This window comes from Sebastes fasciatus, chromosome 5 (assembly GCF_043250625.1).
Source record: "Sebastes fasciatus isolate fSebFas1 chromosome 5, fSebFas1.pri, whole genome shotgun sequence".
NCBI lineage: Eukaryota > Metazoa > Chordata > Actinopteri > Perciformes > Sebastidae > Sebastes > Sebastes fasciatus.
The window spans coordinates 38414432-38436390 of record NC_133799.1 but is presented as its reverse complement, the minus strand read 5'-3'; the positions used below and the strand labels follow the sequence as shown (position 1 = coordinate 38436390).

Sequence of the window (21959 nt, the reverse complement as noted above, 5' to 3'; positions counted from 1 at the left end):
TGGTGAGACAAGTTATCTTTAAAACCTGAAGGAACCAAAACCACTGCATGGGAAAAGGCCCATAGCACTCACATTTGTTGTCTCTCAGTAGAGTCATTGTTTATGAACTTCCACCGAAACCTTAACTTCTATTCTACCTTTTGTCTCTGCAGACATCCCTGAACCTGTGGACCCTCAGATCTGTCAGGCCATGTGCGCCATCATGAAGCTTTCCTTTGAAGAGGAGTACCGACGCGCCATGAATGAATTAGGTACGTCAAACACTTACAAGTCTTTTGTTTTTCCCAAAACATCAATGACATATTTTGCTCAGAGTTTGTTGTGTTGTCTTCCAGGCGGCCTGCAGGTGGTGGCTGATCTGATCCACCTGGACCAGGACATGTATGGCATGCAGAACGACCCCATTAACATGGCTCTGCGTCGCTACGCAGGGATGGCCGTGACTAACCTCACCTTCGGAGACGTCGTCAACAAGGTATAGAGACACTGTGGGTGGTTTTAACAGTCCTGCATGGATCAGTGGGCAGTAATGTTTGACAGCTGGAGCGAAGACAGGGACAAAATGTTGTGATGAAAAGGTGTATCATTGTGCCAACAGTAGATAAAATACACTCTACTGAACCCCCACATGGAAATTAAAGTATAACAGCAGCAAAAGAAATATGAAAATATGAGAAAGGTAACCTAAAACCAGTGGTGGAATGTAACTAAATACATTTACTGATTTTGATGTACTCCACTCAAGTGTTTCGACTTTAAACTACTTTCTACCTTAAACTACTTTCTACCTCTACTCCACTACGTATCAGAAGGAAATATTTGAACTTGTAACTGCACTACATATATCTGACAGCTGCAGTTACTTTTTAGATTAAAATTTCACACTGAAAACACATGAGTTTCTAAAATGTTACATTGATTTATCATCGAGTAACATATAAAGAGTTGTATAGTAGTAGTTTAGTAGTTCAAATTAGCTCCACCTCACCCGGCTAAAACATTAATAGAAATGCTTTTATGACAATTTTTAGGTCATACCGTGCTATGACTTTTTGATGACGTTTTTTTACACACTATACTATGAATGTTTTCACCATACTATTCTACCACTTTTTTCCGACATAGATTGCTATGACTTTCTTTGACTTGCTATGAACTTTTTATGTTTTTCGACCTATACTATGAGTTTTTTATGACTTTTATCGACATACTAGACTATTACTTTTTTATGACTTTTTTTGATACGCATTATACATTAATTTTTATAGCTTTTCTTCGACATACTATACTGTGACTTTTTTTTTTTACATAAATGGTAAATGGACTTGGACTTATATAGCGCTTTTCTAGTCTTCCGACCACTCAAAGCGCTTTACACTACATGTCAGTATTCACCCATTCATACACTGATGGCAGAGGCTACTAAGGTGCCAACTTTGCCCATCAGGATTTAATCTAAATACTCATTCACACACCGATGGCTATGCCTCCGGGAGCAAATTGGGGTTAAGTGTCTTGCTCAAGGAGACATCGACATGTGACCCGGAGCAGCCGGGGATCGAACCACCGACCTTCCGATTGGTGGACAACCTGCTCTACCCTCTGAGCCACAGCCACATACTATACTATGGTGTTTTTATGACTTTTTTCGACAGGGGTCTCCAACCTTTTCTCCTCTGAGAGCTACTTTGACAAAATTAAAGTGGCCGGGAGCTCCTCATATTTTATATTATTAGTAACATTTATTCACATCGCTCAGCCCCACCCAAACCAGCTGAATAAGCTTCTTTTGTGTGAACATTTAGAACATGTTGATATCCAACACACATTTTGACATCATCAACATCTTAAATTCAGCAGCATGTGCATGTTTTTTTCTGTATGCATTTCTTTACATTTTCAATGTGTCCAGCTCACACTATTAAATTCACATCATATAATGTCATAGAAAACAAAACTATGTTGTTACTTATTTTACTTGTCCTTATTTTCTGTCTGTCCACATATCACTGCATCACATCACTTCCCTTCACATTCCCTTCATCATCTGTAGTTCACATGCATGTATTACATGCATTCTGTCTTTTTAACAGTTAGTGAGATGACTGGCACTGCATGGAGTCAACAAGAGAGGTTTCTGCTGGAGTAGATCCACTTAGGTTCACTCTTATGGACTCATTTAAATGTTCATCTGTCAGTCTTGTTCTCAACTTAGATTTCATGACATTCATGACAGCAAGCTGGGCTGGATGGTATCGCTGGTTTCAACTGACTCATCAAAGTGTATGGAAAACCATCTGCACCTGTCCATGTCCCGTTCTAGCTGCTCCACAGCATCCGCAGACAGCACAGACACTCTCCTCGCCACAGTATTAGCACCAAGTTGTACATTGGCGATAGCAGACATAATTTCTGTCTTGCTTTTATGGTCCTTGGTCATCGGCTCTTTTACAACGCCGCCATCGGTGAAGTTTTTTTTGCGCTTCGTTAGGATGTTTGCCACATTAAATGAAGCCTCTGTTGCAGCGTTGGCCTTCTTCGTCGGTTTGGTAAACAGAGACTGTCGTCTTTTAAGCGTTGTTTACAGCTCCTTTACCTTCTCGGTTCGTAGACTGCTACCAGCCGGAAAGTCCCGTGAAAAGTTGCCGTGGACTTTGGTGAAGTGGCGCTCTACGTTAAATCTTCTATCGACGTACACGCTCACACCGCAAATGAAACACACACACTTGTCATTCACATTTGTGAAAACAAAACTTTGTTTCCCATTCCTCATGAAAATAAAAGTGGTGTTTGGTGGATTATTTCTCTGTTGTTACAATGCTAATTGGCATTGTATTCTACATCGTTGGAAAGCCTGTTTATTTACCTTCACAATGATGTCCAACTTGTAAGGATCATGCATTTGTGGGATGAGCATTTCAGCTGATTATGTGGGTAGCGCCCAAGAAAATTTGCCAATGGTAAACAGTGTATTCTCCTGTTGGTATTGACTCTTGTTTTGAGTTGTTTGGTGGATTGGATGATTGCACTCTCTATCAGTAACAAGGAACAAACAAGACATATTGGCTATTTTACACTTTATTCATTTAATCCACCGTCAGGAGCCTCAGTAGCGTTGGAAGATCCATACGCAGCCACAACAGCCTGGCACCTCCTCCTCATGCTGGTCACCAACCTGGTCACACGTTGCTGTGGGATGGCGTTCCATTCCTCAACCAGGATTCGTTTCAGGTCAGCCAGCATGGTTGTGTTGGTCACTCTAACACGTAGAGCACGCCCAAGCTGATCCTACAAGTGTTGAATTGGGTTGAGGTCTGGACTCTTGGCAGGCTGTTCCATTCTCTCTACTCCCACATTGTGGAGGTAGTCTGTGATAACCCTGGCTCTGTGGGGGCGAGCATTGTCATCTTGGAGGATGAAGTTAGGTCCCAGATTGTGGAGATACGGGATCACCACTGGCTGCAGAATCTCATCCCAATAGCTCACTGCATTGAGATGGCCTTCAATGATGACAAGCCTTGTTTTGCCAGTGACATCATTGAGGGAACACACAACCACGCTGGCTGACCTGCAACGAATCCTGGTTGAGGAATGGAACGCCATCCCACAGCAACATGTGACCAGGTTGGTGACCAGCATGAGGAGGAGGTGCCAGGCTGTTGTGGCTGCGTATGGATCTTCCAACGCTACTGAGGCTCCTGACGGTGTATTATATGAATAAAGTGTAAAATAGCCAATATGTCTTGTTTGTTCCTTGTTACTGATAGAGTTCAATCATCCAATCCACCAAAACAACTCAAAACAAGAGTCAATACCAACAGGAGAATACACTGTTTACCATTGGCAGAGCATTTTGGAAAAAAGTTTGGGCGCTCCCCACATAATCAGCTGTGCTGCTCATCCCACAAATGCATGATCCTTACAAGTTGGACATCATTGTGAAAGTAAATAAACAGGCTTTCCAACGATGTAAAATACAATGACCATTAGCATTGTAACAACAGAGAAATAATACACCAAACACAAGTTTCAGAACTTTTTTTTCCCAGTTTAGTATGTTTTTGTCCTTTTCTTGGCCTGGCTATTTTCCGCGGTCAGATCTGGTGTGTGCTTGCTTGCCTGCTAACATCTCCTAATGTTACGGCGCCACTGATGTAATCAAACTTGGCAGCAGCGTAACTTGTTTAATTGACAGCTGATTGGCAAATAATCAGTTTGTGTCAGAAGTGGGCGGGATGTCCGTGAATTTGATTGGATAGAAATTTAGGTTTACCAAGTGACTTTCTCTTATCAAATCTTTTACATATTCTTTGAACCTTTAGCAAGTGACTCAGAAACGGGTCGCGAGCTATGGGTCGCGAGCTACGGGTCACGAGCGACGGGAGACCCGACAGGAGACCCCCGTACTGTACTATGACTTTTTTCAAAATACTTTACTGTGACTTTTTTATTGCTTTTGTGAAATACTACACTAGGAATTTTTTTTATAACTTTTTCGACATGAAAGGGACATACTACTACACGATGACTTTTTTCCACATAGTATACTATGACCTTTTTATCACTTTTTTCAACATACTATACTGTGACTCTTTCAACTTACTATACTATGACTCTTTTATGACTTTTTTCGACTTACTATACTGATGTTTTTATGACTTTTTATGACATACTATACCTTAACTGTTTTATGACTTTTTTGTGTCTTTTTTTACATACTGTACTATGACTTTTTTGTGACTTTTTCGATTTACTATACTATGACATTTTTGTGACTTTTTCGACATACTATACTCATAGTCATAGTATAGTATGTTGAATAAAGTCATAGTATAGTATGTCAAAATAGTCATAATATAGTATGTCATAAAAAAGTCATATCGTTTGTGAAAAAGTCATAGTATAGTACGTAAAACGTCATAGTGTAGTATGTATAAAGTCATAGTGTAGTATGTATAAAAAAGTCATGGTATAGTATGTCAAAAAGTCATGGTGTAGTATGTCAAAAAGTCATGGTGTAGTATGTCATAAACAAGTCTTATGTAGTACAGTATCTTATTACTTTTTTGACAAACTATATTTTGGTATTTTTATGGCATACAACTAGGACTTGACATATAATAGTATGATATTTTTTCTGACTTACTATTTCATGGGTTCTCAAAGTTTTGATAAGTGAGTACTACTATTGAAAGTGAAAGTATTGAAATGGATCGTGAATGATGCTTCGGAGGGCTGCACTTTGAGAAACTACAGTTATGGACTGTGCACTAGACAAAAATGTTGTCATTTTAGATTTACAACAAAGCAAAAGTGAGCACGGCTCACATATGCCCGCTCACTGCTTGACCCCTACAAAAGTAGGGCCAAAGGTTTTGCCCTTTTGTAAATAATGGAATTATTTAAAATTTTGAAATTTTGGGCATCCTGGACTTCTAACCCCCTAGAGGCACAACTAGACCACACTGTTAACCATCATACCAAATTTGAAGTTCCTGATTTAAATAGTTTTTGAGTTCTGCTCCAGAAAAGTAATTGAAGTGGAAAAAAAAACAGTTTTTGGCCAAAATTTCAAAAGTTTTGGGCACCCTGGACTTCTAACCCCCAAAAAGCACAACTACACCACACTGTCAACCATCACACCAAATTTGAAGTTCCTAAGTTAAATAGTTTTAGAGTACTGCTCCGGAAACGAAAGTGTGAAATGCGAATGGACAGACAGAAGGACGGACGGAAGGACACGCGGAGCACTATATACCCGTGACTACGTTGTCGCGGGGGTATAAATAGGTCTTGGTGATTGACAGCAGCACTCAGATTAGTTTAAAAACGTGTTAATTCACCAAACTAACATGTTTCTGTCTGTCTGTCTGTCTGTCTGTCCTCCACCTCGTCCCCCTTCAGGCGACTCTTTGCTCAAAGAAGAGCTGTCTCCAGGCCATGGTGGCCCAACTGGCCTCTGACAGTGAGGAGCTCCATCAGGTGGTCTCCAGCATCATGAGGAACCTGTCCTGGAGGGCTGATATCAACAGCAAGACAGTCCTCAGAGACATCGGCTGCGTGTCTGCACTGATGACCTGCGCCCTGCAGGCCACCAAGGTAATGCAAAACAAACCAACCCACACAGACGAGGTTATCTGAGAAGGATCTGAAAAACAGAAAAGGTTTTCTCCTCAGAAATGTTATATCTTGTAGTCAACCTGTGTTATACATGATCATTGAAAATGTTCTGCTGTGGATACATCCATTTATATTTTTCATCTCTGGCATTCTGTAAAATTGCTTAAAGGAATTGTTTGATATCTTGGGAAATAAGTGTATTTGCTTTTTGGCAAGTTACACCACTCATGTTAGATATGAAGCTACAGCCATCAACCGGTTAGCTTACCTTAGCCTAAAGACTAGAAACCGGTCGACACAACTAGCCTGGCTCTATCAAAAGGTAACATAATCCACCTACCAGCTCACTTATATGTTATATTGCATTTGTTTAATCCATACAAAAAGTGTTAAAACAGCAATTTGCCGCTTTACTGTGGGTTATGTGCTGGCACTTATTTCTTGGCTCGGAGCTGTTGTCAGGCAACCAGTGGAAAACTCTGGGAAGTTTCTCCTAGCCAATAAATAGTACAGCACACAACTCCCCTTTGAATGTTTCCATCGCTTTTACACTCACTTCTTGAATAGATTAAACAAATGTGTGTAAAGGCCTTTTCACATCGCTTTTTGCGAGATAAAATTGCACGTCAATACATTTTTCCGAACCTTTTACCTTTAACAATAAAAGCCCTAGACATGCAGACGAATATTTCACATTTTCGTGTTGTTTATTTGTCACGCCCCTGGTGTGTAAAGGCCTTCATTTATTATTTTCTGTGTGTTTGTTTTGCTGGTTTTCCAGGAGTCGACATTGAAAAGCCTCCTGAGCGCTCTGTGGAATCTGTCGGCTCACAGCATCGACAACAAGGTGGCTATCTGTTCAGTGGACGGCGCTCTGGGCTTCCTGGTCAGCACGCTGACATACCGATGTCAAACCAACTCGCTCGCCATCATCGAGAGCGGAGGAGGAATTCTTCGAAATGTGTCCAGTCTGGTCGCCACACGGGAAGACTACAGGTAGATTTCTGGGACTCAAACACTAATTGTCACATTAGTAAAGAAATTTCATTGACATTGTAAATAGTTTGACAAAAAAATCTAAACTCAAGGGCCACTTGATAGCTTTTTCTGTAGCTTTCAACCGCATTTAATGGTCTTCATTAGCAAATCGTGTTTGCTCAGTTGTCACAGATATGCCTCAGAAGGAAGACTGAGTTACGGGACGACAACTGAGCAAACACCATCCGCCGGCTCCAGAAAAGGCTAATAAGTCAAACATGAGTCAATATTTTTTTTGGCCTTCTTTTTTGGTTCCTTTGTTTTAATATAACTAAGAAATGTATTAAATGCCTTTTGCTTTCTTATTTCACAGGCAAATCCTCAGGGACCACAACTGCCTCCAGACTCTGCTGCAGCACCTGCGCTCCCACAGCCTGACCATAGTGAGCAACGCCTGCGGGACTCTCTGGAACCTTTCTGCCCGAAGTCCGAAAGACCAGGAGCTGCTGTGGGACCTTGGTGCAGTTAGCATGCTACGTAACCTTATCCACTCCAAGCACAAGATGATAGCCATGGGCAGCGCTGCAGCTTTAAGGAATCTCCTCACCAATCGACCCTTGAAATACAAGGATGCTGCAGTCGTATCCCCTGGCTCATGCATGCCCTCACTCTACATGAGGAAACAGAAGGCTCTGGAGGCAGAGCTGGATGCCAAACACCTTGCAGAGACTTTTGATACCCTTGAGAAACAGAGCCCCAAGCACCTGACCCTCATCAAGCCGCTACGGCACATTGAGAGTCTGGCAAAGGATTACGCATCTGATTCTGGTTGTTTTGATGATGACGAGGCCCCCAACGTCTCCAGTAGCCTGGACACTGGGAATTTCTCTATGCTGTCCATGTTCCTTACAAATTCTAACTTCCAGCAAAACCAACTACGTAAGAGGGACAGTGAACCTGAGAGAGACGTAGATATGCCTCAGATGGTTGAGAAGAGACACGCTCCTGCTGACGATGTGGTATCTGCCGCTGCAGAGAAACTAGCAAAAAAGATCACCAACACGGTTGCCAAGATTGACAGGTTAGTGGAGGACATCACCATGCACACATCCTCAGAGGACAGTTTTAGCCTCAGCTCTGAAGACCACCTGGCGGACTGGCCTTACGGACTGGATGAACTCAATGAAGCCCGGGCAAAATCATGCTCCCCCTGCCGTCTCTCTGAGACAAGCAGCTTGGCCCACAGGGAACGCCTAAGTAGAGCCCATGCCCTCTTGCGCCTCAAAACTGCCCATACAAGTGTATCAACAGACAGCCTAAACAGTGGAAGCACCAGTGATGGCTACTGCGGCAGCAAAGACCAAATGCGACCTGCTCCAAAAGCTCTAATGATGCAACAACGACCCAACCAGCTTGATCTCAAGGTGGCTCATCAAGATTACCTTAATGTAGGACCTTCTGTCTTGAATGAGACTAACCAGCAAGATATTCCGGAGAGAGATTCTGTGGACAACAAAGATGGGAGAGCTATAGAGCTTAGCAGCACAGATGCAGAAAAGAACCAGGATCAACCTGTACAAACACCTGTCAGTGCATCCACTAAACTCTCCTCTGATGTCAGCATGACTTCAATTAAACTGTCTCCTTCTTATCAGCAGGTACCACTCATTCAGAGTGTGGCCAAATTTGGTGTAGCAAAGACAGCAATCAATGTCCAGGCCGCCCAAGCAATGAGGAGGCAAGCATGGGTACCTACTGTGATGACTGGGGGTAGTATTACAAAATTTTCTCCAATGACATCAACCAGAAGCCCAACTATCGGGCCAATGGAGACAGTCCAAAAATACTCGGTGGAGAACACCCCGATTTGCTTCTCCCGCTGCAGTTCACTGTCCTCCCTGTCTTCTGGGGACGGAGCGCTGGACGGACAAAGTGAGAATGAGCTGGAAAGTGACTCGTCATTAGAAATAATTGAAGTGGAGGATGGAGAAGTGGTGAAGAGAGCTGAAGAGGATGAAACCTTGGAGGATCTAAGTGACAGCCAGCTGCTGATGACTGACTCAAAAACCTTCCCCAGTAAAGAGACGGATTCCATTGTGATTCCCTGTCCTGCCAAAAGGGAAAAGGTGTTCCTTAGAGGAGCTTCACCAGCCATACTTGAAGACAGATCTCCATCCAGTTCATCTGAGAACTACATCCATGAGACACCTCTGGTAATGAGTCGCTGTAGCTCAGTCAGTTCACTGGGCAGCTTTGAGTCGCCCTCTATCGCCAGCTCAATCCAAAGTGATCCATGCAGTGAGATGATAGATGGAACTATAAGCCCTAGTGATCTCCCCGACAGCCCAGGGCAAACCATGCCTCCTAGTCGAAGTAAAACTCCATGTTGCGTTGAGTCAAATGGACCAGAGACACAGGCTACAGGAATAGATGGCCAATGGGAAAGCAGCCTGCGAACGTTTATGGAGATTGCAGACTCCAAAGAGAGGTTTAACTTTCCTCCTGACTTAGACACCATGATCTACTTCACTGTGGAAAAGCCCACTGAGAACTTCTCTTGTGCTTCAAGCTTAAGTGCTCTGCCTCTTCATGAACACTACATACAAAAAGATGTAGAGCTGAAATTGACCCCCTTACTCCAGCAAAATGACAAAGATCTTCAATTCCCTGATGAGGATGAGCAAGGTTTCGACCACGGTGAGAGATATAGTGAGTGCAACTCAGACGATGACATAGAAATCTTAAAGGAATGCATCAATTCAGCAATGCCCTCCAAGTTCAGAAAAGTAAGACCTTCCCTGATGACCACCATCCCTCCTCATATTCTCAATTCCCAGATCCGAAAACCGATACATCTTCCTGTATACATGATGCTTCCAAATGGCAAAACCCAAATTTGTCCTGGGAGAAGAATTGTCATCCCACAACAGGACTTCAAAGTTGATGATTCATCCTTCACTGATTCTGCGGAAGGTACACCAGTCAACTTCTCCAGCACAACATCACTAAGTGATGAAACACTTCAGTATCCAGTGAAGGAGAGGGGGGCTAAAGACTGCACAGCTAAAGGTATGAACAAACAGGAATTGCTCGATGATGAGGCTAAGAGGATAGAAGACTTGAGGATATTCTCACACTTCCATAAACCCAACAGGATGAACTACCCATCTGAGATACAAATGAACCGAACAACCAAACATATCATTCCCACTCAGAGGGTGCTGCTGCAGAGCAAAGAGGTAGCCGATAGAGTGGCAAAGCAAAGAAATCGTGATCAGTCTCCTAACCAACAAAAGAAGAGGCAAGGTCAAGGCCCAGTCAGGAAATTGGAACTGCCAGTCATTAAGCAAAACACAGACAGTAACCTTAATATGGGATCACAAAAAGGAAAAACTATTTATCGACAAATGACACATTCTTCAGAGGAGAGTAACAGCTTCTATGACGACGAAAATCAATCAATGAAACGAACAAGTAGAAAACAGATCAGGGAAGCAAGTAGAAATACTCTCTCCCGGAGCATGACGAATATTGGCAGGATTGATAATCCCCAAGCAATGCCCAGAGGACTTCACAGGATAAAACAGAATCTGATAAAGGATGAATCCCTGACATGTTACTCACTTAGCTCCTCACTTAGTTCACTGAGTGATGCCGAGTTTGAGGATCATAAATCAAAAGCCCAACAAATATGGTACAAAAACAGACATAACAAAACACTGAATATGATGAAACAAACAAAGCCTATGAACATTCACAGCCAATACGAAGAGCCAAGCTCACCAAGCTCTGTCAGCATGGATTCGGAGGATGACCTCCTTCAGAAATGCATAACATCTGCCATGCCCAAGCAGAGAAGGAAGCTTTCTGCCAGGAAGAAGAAAGCAGAAAATCAAAAACAAAAGGCCTCTGATGGATGGAATATGGATGAGGAAATGGATAGTGATGATACAGCATGGGATAAAGACTCAGACCTCAATAGTGTTGAATGGAGAGCCATACAAGAAGGTGCTAACTGTGTTGTCACTGGGCTACAGGCATCAAAGTCTCAGGAGCCATCCTCTGAAGAGACTGAATCAGTCCTGTCATTCATGTCAACATCCAGCTTTACACCCAAAGAAAGGAAGTTTGCTAAAGACAAAAAGGCAAATAAACCTCTGGACTTCGCACAGCGCAAGCCAGTTCCAAACTTACCAGTGGTTTTCAGAGGCAGGACAGTGATCTATACACCGAAAAAAGAGGAAGCTCCATCACAAAGACCTCCTCCCAGAAAAGTACCAACCAAGACAGATGCTCCAAAGAACCCAAACCTTGCTCAGCACAGATCAAAGAGCCTTCACCGATTAGGTCGCCCACAGGACATTGAACTGTCTTTGCCAAAGAGGAGCTCTACTCCACCTCCAAGGATACCAAAAAGTTCATCCTCTGGATCATCACAAAGCTCTACACCATCTAAACAGTCGCAGAAGAAGATAACATCCCTGACTAATAAATCCATCCAGAAAAAGAATGCCTCACCAGCTTGTAGCCCACCAGCTAGTAGTCCGCCTGAAAGAAAGGGACGCTCTCCTGTTGTGAATCAAAATGAAAAGTCCCCACCACCTAAAACTCAAAAGTCACCTGTCCGAATCCCTTTTATGCAAAATTCAGTCAGGCCCAGACCTTTGTCGCCTCTGGTAACTAACCTAACAACCATCGGACAAACCAATCAGGTCAACGGGAAAAGGGTGCCCCCCGCCAATCGATTTGGACTGGTCAGGATGACTTCTGTCCATTCAAGTGGCGGTGAGTCTGAGCGTAATGGATTCTTGAGACAGCTGACTTTCATTAAGGAATCACAGACTGTGCTGAGACGTGATGGCTCTGCACGCAACATGCCTGGATCTCAGAATGGATCCCCCCACAGAGCAGTTCCTGGAGCTTCAGCTGTCTTCCTTTGCTCATCACGCTGTCAGGAACTTAAGGCAGCTGTGCAAACCCCGCGAAGGGTGCAAGTAAAAGGTCCAAGACAAACACAGCAAGTCCAGAGGCCAGACCACGGCCTTGAGAAGCAGAATACAACCCTCACTAGAGCGACCTCCAGTGAACGGGACCTATCTGCAAGACGCCCAGCCAGGAGAACTAGCTCTGAAAGCCCCTGCAGAGTGGCTCAGCGAAACGGGCCTGGCAGAGTGTCCGGAGCCAGGCAGCAACAAGACAAAGATACCTTTAAACGTCATGCATCATCACCGAGCATAAACATACTGAGCCGAGTGACCAGTCGGTCTTCCCTTCGCTCGTCTTCATCCGATTCAAGTGGAAGAGCAAAGAGTGAGGATGATACAAAGAAGAAAGGACAGAGGTCTGCATCACGGCTAAATGACAGAGTCACCTGGAGGAGGATCAGGGATGAAGATGTACCTCAGATCTTGAAAAGCACTCTGCCAGCCAATGCATTACCTCTGGTGCCTTCTCCTGATGGGGAACAGCCAAAGCCATCAGCTCTTCCAGGAAAACTGCCAACCATTCTACTTGCATCTCGCAAGACAAGTGATGCTATAGTCCAGACAGAAGATTTTTCGAACAACAAGACCAACTCGAGCACCTCTCCAACAGTCGAAACAGCTCGGGTGACCTCGGAGGAAGCGGCACGATTTTCGCTACTCCGAAAGACTAGTGCCAGCTCTGGGAGTAACATCCAGGAAGGAGATTCAGACGTCTCCCTGAGGAGCCACAGCACCGTCTCCACAGGAACAACAGACAACCACATAGGTGGAGTTGTCCATTTCCGCCAAGGATCCCCCAGCAAGGCCGCCCGAATCACTCCATTTAATTACACCCCAAGCCCCATTTCCTGCTGCCTGCAAGAAACACAGAGCCAAGCAGCCACAATCAATGAAAAGTCAGGGGAAAAAAGTGAGTCGTAGGATATTTAGTGGATTACTAGATGACATGGATGATTCTACTGTGTTCCTGAACGAAACTCAGGTGGACAGACTAGGAGTGTGCTGGCCCCTATACCTCGGGTATTGACCCTTTACTTTCCCCCATTCACTACATTCAAGTTTTTCTCTTTGAACAATTGATCACGGCTTCCATCTACCATTCACACAGGTTGGATGTATGCATTGAGACAGGTCTGACATGAACAGACCATCAATAACTTTTAGAGATGCACTTCAGAGAAAAATCTCACATGAAACAACAGTGCATCTTTTTCTACTTTTTTTGTATTTGTAGAATAATCATTGCCTGGTAGAAATGTAGTGAAAACATGAAGCAAAAGACTATTAACTTGATTTCAGCACATAAATCACCATCGGTCTCCTGGACAGAATCGATAAAAGAACAATATTATGCAAACTTTTGAAGGATTACTCAGCAAGACTTTTACCTGAAAAGGTACAAACCGTGGCGGACTGTTGACAGCCTCTTACAAAGGACGCAAATACACTGACATGTTAAGTATTTTTTACATACAGTACATCAATGCATTGGCCTCACCAATCAACTGAATATGACCTTTCCTGTTACTTACAGAGCCCAGTAGGGTTGGGGCTACATTTTTGATAAAACACATCTTCAAATGAATAGCGCAATCACCTTTATTCATTTGTCTTGTTCTTTCAACACTCTACCTGTAGACTTCTAGATTAGGCTATATGATGATCTTGGACTGAGATTAATGTGTATTACAGGTTAACAAGATGAAAACTTCAAAACTTAAAATATAAAGCTAAAAATTTAGCAAGAGATAAAAAATGAAGTCATTTTGAAACACGATTTAGTATTTTGATTGATAATTGAAACTGGTATATTGAGCGCTGAAATTATTAATTTGAATATATGATTTCTCAAAAATGTTCACCCCAATACCTACTGGACTCTAGTTACATCACTGCTGCCGAACATATTATGGCAAATCCTGTCATTTTCCAAACTATCAGCTGATCCCGGGTAACTTCACACTCTCCTGTAATCTGTCTTAATCAGTATTGTAAATAACATGCAGATATACAAAATCTTCAAATCTTCCTGGTGGGCAAAAGAATCTCTGTGTTGCTCCCCGACAGCATGCTAATATATCCACTGACTGTACGCACACCTGTTAACATTGTGAACAATGGACAGAAATTATGTTGTTATTCAGAGGTAAAACACTTTCTAAAGCCCGATGAAAGCATTACTAGCCATCTGTATTCAAGTGCCGCAAAGACCTATAATGCTATCAAATTGTTAGCGTAGATGAACAAAGCGACTACACGCCTCTGTTCATCGAATGCAATGACATTATATTCCTGTTTGCTACTAGATTCAGGCACTGTTTGCTGTTGAGTATATCCTGTCAAGAAACAAAAAGATTTGATTCAGTGATGGTTGGGCTTCGAGTCGATGGACGTGTGTCCTTACAAAAGTCTTAACGTGTTAATATCTGCTTAACTGTGTTGCTGTTAAAGTAGTGATAGGTCGAGAAGAAGTCGAATATAAAGACGATGAATATTCTCTGTAGTTGTACCATCACTCCTCCATGTGTGCTGGGAGATTAAAGACAGCAGAGTGCTGGACAGAAGGAACACTCATCTACATCAAGGGGCTGTTTATTCAGAAAAACAAGGTTTTGTATTTACCACCCTACTGTATTTCCAAAGCATGTTTTAAGTATGAATAAAGCCCAAGTAGCTTTTGAATGCAAACCTTTCAAGTCCCACTGGCCATTTTCAGATAAGTGATACAGCTCCTAAATCTGCTGTATATTTTCAGTATCAAACACTCACCTGGTGTATGTGGGTTTGAATAAAGTTATAGGGCTTGTGAAATGATGTTCAGAAATCATTTTAAAGCCTCTGGTTGTATAAATCCTTTTGTAAAAACTGCATGAGTAATTCAAGCTTGGAATATATCCTGTTATCATTTTTGTGCAATTTATTTGAGATATTCTCAACTTGTTTGTACAGCTACAAACAAGGCTGAGCAATATTTCAAATTCATTCAATTCTTTTTATTTAATGTGCATGTGAACATTTTGTTATCACAGCGCGCACACAAAGGTTTCTTTGAAAAAGTAATGGAGATGATAGCTACTACATTAGCTGTCCTGGGTCACGATAGTTTGTGAATATGTGTGAATATTTATGTGAAATGTTCCATTGTATGCACACCTGCTGTAGATTACAGGACTGCCGTGACTCCAGATGGCATCTGGCTCTTTCCATATCATAGTGAATCAAATGATCGTATCTATGAGAGGAATAGAGTGAAAAAAGACTGCTTTTGTTTCACTCTGACCAGAGGAAAGGTGAAGCCACAGGAGTCAACTGAAGTAGTGGATCAATTCTACTATTCTGTTGTCTCCACTACTGGTTTACAAATGGTGATATAAAACCACAGAGTTGAAATTACTTTTGAACATCATTTCACAAAGTCAAAATCTTTTTGTCCCTTATTTGAGCTCATAACTGATGGTTTGATACTTTAAAAGACCGATTTTGGGGGGAGAATCACTTTAACAGACTCTAAAAGTCAAATCAGGATGAAAGGACGAACATTGTGTGAATGAGACGGACGGGGAGTTTGTCTCCATGTTTAAAAACCATCAGACGGTCCTGGAAGTTAGTCCACCATCCCCGTCGATGGCCTTGTTCACGCCTGGCGAGTACATGTCCAGACTATTGCAGATGAGTTTTAAATAAAGTAAATTATGCTCTGCATTTCCAATTTTCCAATTCACAAACTAAATATTTAAACATTCTGGATGGTTAAAATTAATCTGAACATAAATGCGACTGAATCTGTTATCAAAACTGGAAATTATGAGCCTTTAGTTTTATGGACATTAACTATTAAGATGATGTCCTGTGTCAACTGATCCTAATGGCGGCAAGGTCCCAGCCTGTCGTGCATGAACAAGGCCACAGAGGAGTTATGGTGCCATGTGAAATAGGCAAAGCAACAGCGGTGTGTCATAAATGTTTTCATCCAATAAAAAGTGACGTGTTTCATTAAACCGCTGTCGACTTCCCTTCTTACAGGCGCAGGTGTGAAACTGTTCAAAACTACAAAGATGTGACAGAAAACATGACGTCATCAACATGGTGCTTTTTATTTTGTTTTTGTTGCGACACATTCACTGACACCTTGTTAATAAAGAGGTGTTCAGACTGAACATGTAGCCAATTTTAGGAGGTGGAATATACAAAAAAACCTCAACGCAAAAACGGGATATGATTGAGTGAAGACGCGACTAGCGATGATACGCTCGAAGCAGGCGGCTCAATCCTTCAATACGTTTGGCAGCCCTTGCTAAAATACAAAGTTATTTAAAGTTAACATACGGCTTCAGTAGTCTTAGACAGACTATGTGGATATAAGTTATAGTATTTGTAGTACCAAATTCCCTATTTCTGTTTATCTGGAGTTTCCTCACTGAGCTGCAGTGGAGGGATAGTAAGAAAAAGAGGGAATTGGTCCTAAAAAGACTGGAACCTTGAATGATATCTACTTGATTTGATTAACTGCTGAAGCCTCATATTAGCTTCAAATAACTTTGCAACAAAACAAGACTGGATTTTGTCTTCCATCACTTTCATTGAACATCGAGAAGAAATCTTTTGATGTCTAGTATGAACATGAGGAATGATTAGTGCAAGCAAAACCCGTTCAATATTCATATGGACACTATGCTTGAAAAATGTGAAGCTGTAACTTAATCCTTCAATTAAAAATGCAATATCAGATGTAGGGATAAATAAATAAAAACAATAATAAATACAAATATTTGTTTCTTAACTAAATGTAAGGTAAAGTGATTCGTATATGTTTTGGTTCCATTTTAAGAGTTTTAAGTATATTTTGTTGATCATCGGTATAACATCATTATGTTGGCCAGGATAATCATGACATATTGTCATATTGTCCCATGCCTATTGCCTAACCACATGCCGTCTTGATGGCATCAGACACTTCGAAACAATGAAGGATTTTCACATTTAATTTCTTAGTTTCCCTTATCTCTATACATGACTGCACAAGTTGAAACCGTTTAAACATTTGCACTATCTGGAATATTTAGGATTTTACTTCAGGAAGGTACAGAAATAAGCAGGAAAACCAAGAGAAAGGTGAATTATGGACTGAACAATCAGGTGAATGAAACAAGGTAAATGCTGACTTCACATTCAGTCTGAACACATCATGACACATTTTAGATCTGATCAACAACAAGTACTAAAATGACTGATAAATCAATAACTCTACACAGTGAAACATTCTCATCAGTATTTCCTAGAGCCAGGGTCTGAAAGTTACTTTTTTCACTACCTGCCAATGTGGCAGACAAGTAGTTTTTTTGTCTACCACTCAGAAATTGTATCCGCCACTTTTGAAATCTATACGCTAAATGAAGGAATAACATTTTAGATCTGATGTCATTCAATGATCGATATATTTTACACAAAAAACATTATATACATGGTAAATTACAGTGTTCCAATTACACTGTGGCTTCCGGGGAGCCCTATTTTACAAACAACTGGATTTAAACTAAAATTTAATTATACAAGATTACATTTGAACACATCATGATAACGTTAGAATTTACCTTTGCCCAATAGTCAGGTAACGTTACTAACTCTCCTCCTGCCAATTTCAACACGGATTTGTTGTTCACAGTGTCGCATTATCAGGGAAGAAATAGGATGTGCCCCTCAGGTTTAGTAGTAGTAGCGCCATGCTTTTGAGCGTCTTTTTTTTTCTCTCCGCCACGACTCCACGTCCCAAACTAACTGAAACATGATACAGCGTGCATATGCCGTTGCGTCATTGTGCATGTGTAACTGTAAGAAAGCATCAATACAGAGGAATCGATAGTCACGAAGGCATGAGATGCCAAGGAATCGGACAATCGGAACCAATCCTCTATTCCCATCCGTAGCATTTTCCCTGCCTGCCAAAGTGGCGGATGGCCTGACGATGTTACCCCCCACTGACAATAATTTACCCGCATTTGGCAGGTGGAAATTTCAGACCCTGACTGTACAGTTCTGATGATTGACTATAATCACATCCTTTGTCAAGTAAAACTACTAAAGATTCTCAAACATGACAATTAGTTTGCTTTCCCTTCTTTCATAGGAAATGTAATACTTTTTACTGACTGCATCCAGGAAAAATATGCAAATTTAACATCACCTCACGCTCTGATAATGTTTCTGATGATATTTTGTATTTTAAATGATTAATTGAAGAAGTAAATTGTCAGTTGATAATGACCGTAACCTTTGCATCAGTCAAGATATCAGCCTCATTTCCTGTTTTCTTTCAGCTGTACAAGGTTACCGGTAATACAAAACCAACCGTTAACATCAGCAACAACCCTCAGACACAAACATACATTTCAGGTGTGGGGTCAGAAGTCAGGAGCAGCCTACACTAGGTCTCCTGAGGCACCACCTCAAGGGCACTCGGGCAGGTTTGACCTGATTCAGCTGAACAGCCTCCTGACAACGTTCAGTTATAAAGTCCTGGAAAGAGAAGAAGAGGAGAGTCTCTAACAGAAGGTAGTGTAGAGTCAGAGTGTTCGACCTTTGACGTCTGCCACGTCGCTCTGCAGCTGCTCGCCCGCCGCTCGCAGCTCCTCCCTCTGTTGCAGCAGTCGACCTCGAGCCTCCTGCAGCCGCTCGTTCAGCTCCAGATACTGACGACACTGCTGGAACCTCAGGTCCACATCACTGTCTGAGGGCCGAGACGAGTCTGAGGAGGGAACAAGAGAACCAGTCAGTACACAACAGGAGAAACAGTCAGTACAGAACTGTATGTGTATATGTACACATATATATATGTGTACATGTACACACACATATATATATATATATATATATACATATATATATATACATATATATATATATATATATATATATATACATATATATATATACATATATATATATATATATATACATATATATATATATATATATACACATATATATATATATACATACATATATATATACATATATATATACATATATATATATATATATATATATATATATATTATATATATATATATATATATATATATATATATATATATATATATACACACATATATATATATACATATACAGACGTAGGCAAAGTTGTTGGTAACGTTCTGTTAAAGAGAGAAAAACCCACAATGGTCACTGAAATAACTTGAAACTGACAAAAGTAATAATAAATAAAAATTCACTGAAAATTAACTAATGAAAATCAGATAGTTTTTGAATTATGGTTCAGCAGAATCATTTAGAAAAAAAAAACTAATGAAACTGGCCTAGACAAAAATGATGGTAACATTAACTTAATATTTTGTTGCACAACCTTTTGAGGCAATCACTGCAATCAAGTGATTTCTGTAACTCTCAATGAGACGTCTGCACCTGTTGACAGGTATGTTGGCCCACTCCTCGTGAGCAAACTGCTCCAGCTGTCTCAGGTTTGAAGGGTGCCTTCTCCAGACCGCATGTTTCAGCTCCTTCCACAGATGTTCAATAGGATTTAGATCAGGGCTCATAGAAGGCCACTTCAGAATAGTCCAATGTTTTGTTCTTAGCCATTCTTGGGTGTTTTTAGCTGTGTTTTGGGTCATTATCCTGTTTGAGGACCCATGACCTGCAACTGAGACCAAGCTTTCTGACACTGGGCAGCACATTTCGCTCCAGAATGCCTTGATAGTCTTGAGATTTCATTGCACCCTGCACAGATTCAAGACACCCTGTGCCAGATGCAACAAAGCAGCCCCATAACATAACCGAGCCTCCTCCATGTTTCACATTAGGTACAGTGTTCTGTTCTTTTCTTTGGATGCTTCATCTCTTCGTCTGTGAACATAGAGCTGATGTGACTTGCCAAAAAGCTCCAGTTTTGTCTCATCTGTCCAAAGGACATTCTCCCAGAAGCTTTGTGGCTTGTCAATATGCATTTTGGAAAATTCCAGTCTCGCTTTTTTATGATTTGGTGTCCTCCTGGGTCGTCTTCCATTAAGTCCACTTTGGCTCAAACAGTGACGGATGGTGCGATCTGACACTGATGTACCTTGACCTTGGAGTTCACCTCTAATCTCTTTGGAAGTTGTTCTGGGCTCTTTGGTTACCATTCGTATTATCCGTCTCTTCAATATGTCATCAATTTTCCCCTTGCGGCCACGTCCCGGGAGGTAGGCTACAGTCCCATGGACCTTAAACTTCTGAAATTATTCAGAAGTTTAATTAGTTTAATAAGTTTTGTGCAGCTGTAGTCACAGGAACATCAAGCTGCTTGGAGATGGTCTTATAGCCTTTACCTTTAACATGAAGGTCTATAATGTTCTTTCTGATCTCCTGAGACAATTCTCTCCTTAGCTTTCTGTGGTCCATGTTCAGTGTGGTACACACCATGATACCAAACAGCACAGTGACTACTTTTCACCCTTTAAATAGGCAGACTGACTGATTACAAGTTTGAAGATACCTGTGATGCTAATTACAGGACACACCTTAGTTTAACATGTCCCTATGGTCACATTATTTTACATCTTTTCTAGGGGTACCATCATTTTTGTCCTGGCCAGTTTCATTAGTTTGTTTTTTAAAATGATTCTGTTGAACCACAATTCAAAAACAATATCTGATCTTCATTAGTTCATTTTCAGTAAATTTTTATTTATTATTACTTTTGTCAGTTTCAAGTTATTTCAGTGACCATTGTGGGTTCTTCTCTCTTTAACGGAACGTTACCAACAATTTTGCCTACGTCTGTATATATACATATATATGTATATATATACACATATATATATATACATATATATGTATATGTATATATATATATACACATACATATACATATATATACACATATACATATACATGTGGGCCCTCACAATAACAGTATATATGTATGTAAGATAAGATAAGATAAGATGAACCTTTATTAATCCCCGGAGGGAAATTCAGGTGTCAAAGCAGCAACATCAGCAAACAGAGTGAATCACAGGAGAGGTAAAAGGTATACAAAAAATTCTAAAGACAATAATAGAGATATAAAAGATACAGAGTGAATGGGTGAACATAGTGTGTACAGTCCATCAATAAATAAATGTAGTATGTACAATAAATCAATAAATCAATAAATAAATGTAATTTGTACATATGTGCAGTCAGCAATAAAGTGGTATATAGGATGTATAGTGTAAAGTGAGTAGTGCGCCAGATAGTGCATGTTTAAATTTCTTAAAAGTCCTAATAGTTGTCATATGGGGGTCAGCCTTGGTTGTGGAGCCTGATGGCTACCAGCATGAAGGACTGACCCAGGCGCTTTGTGTTGTGCCGAGGAGGGATGAGTCTGTGGCTGAAGGTGCTCCTCATCTTGACTAGCTCATCATGGAGGGGGTGGAAGGGGTTTTCCAGGATAGCGTCCAGCTTCCTCCTCATCCTGCCCTCTGCCACCACCTCCAGACCGTCCAGCTCAGATCCAACCACAGAGCCAGCCTTCCTCACCAGCCTGTTCAGTCTGTTGGCATCCCTTGTGTTCATGTTACCCCCCCAACATACCACAGCAAAAAAGAGAACACTGGCTACTACAGACTGGTAAAACATCTGCAGCAGCCTATTGCATACATTAAAAGACCTGAGCCTCCTCAGGAAGAACAGTTTGCTCTGTCCCTTCCTGTAGAGGGCCTCGGTGTTATCAGTCCAGTCAAGTCTACTGTTCATATGTACTCCCAGGAACTTGTAGGTGTCCACCACCTCCACCTCCTCCCCTCGGATGGTGATGGGAGTTGGGGGCCTCGTGCTCCGCCGGAAGTCCACCACCAGCTCCTTGGTCTTTCCAATGTTGAGCTGGAGGTGATTGTTATC

General features: G+C 41.5%; 2 protein-coding genes across 2 annotated transcripts in view; one reads left to right on the top strand and one right to left on the bottom strand.

The window, feature by feature from the left end:
* Nucleotides 1-16081, top strand: part of apc2 (APC regulator of WNT signaling pathway 2) — an 84290-nt gene extending 68209 nt beyond the window's left edge. Inside the window, exons 10-14 of the mRNA XM_074636642.1 lie at nucleotides 153-251; nucleotides 336-475; nucleotides 5905-6099; nucleotides 6902-7116; nucleotides 7472-16081. Coding sequence (XP_074492743.1) covers nucleotides 153-251; nucleotides 336-475; nucleotides 5905-6099; nucleotides 6902-7116; nucleotides 7472-13004 — 6182 coding nt within the window. The 3' untranslated portion in view covers nucleotides 13005-16081. The remainder of the gene's footprint in view (nucleotides 1-152; nucleotides 252-335; nucleotides 476-5904; nucleotides 6100-6901; nucleotides 7117-7471) is intronic.
* Nucleotides 16082-17049: 968 nt separating this feature from the next.
* The window catches only part of c5h19orf25 (chromosome 5 C19orf25 homolog), a 21401-nt gene continuing 16491 nt past the window's right edge, over nucleotides 17050-21959 (bottom strand). The window contains exon 4 of the mRNA XM_074636664.1: nucleotides 17050-18825. Within this exon, the coding sequence (XP_074492765.1) occupies nucleotides 18644-18825 (182 nt within the window). The 3' untranslated portion in view covers nucleotides 17050-18643. The remainder of the gene's footprint in view (nucleotides 18826-21959) is intronic.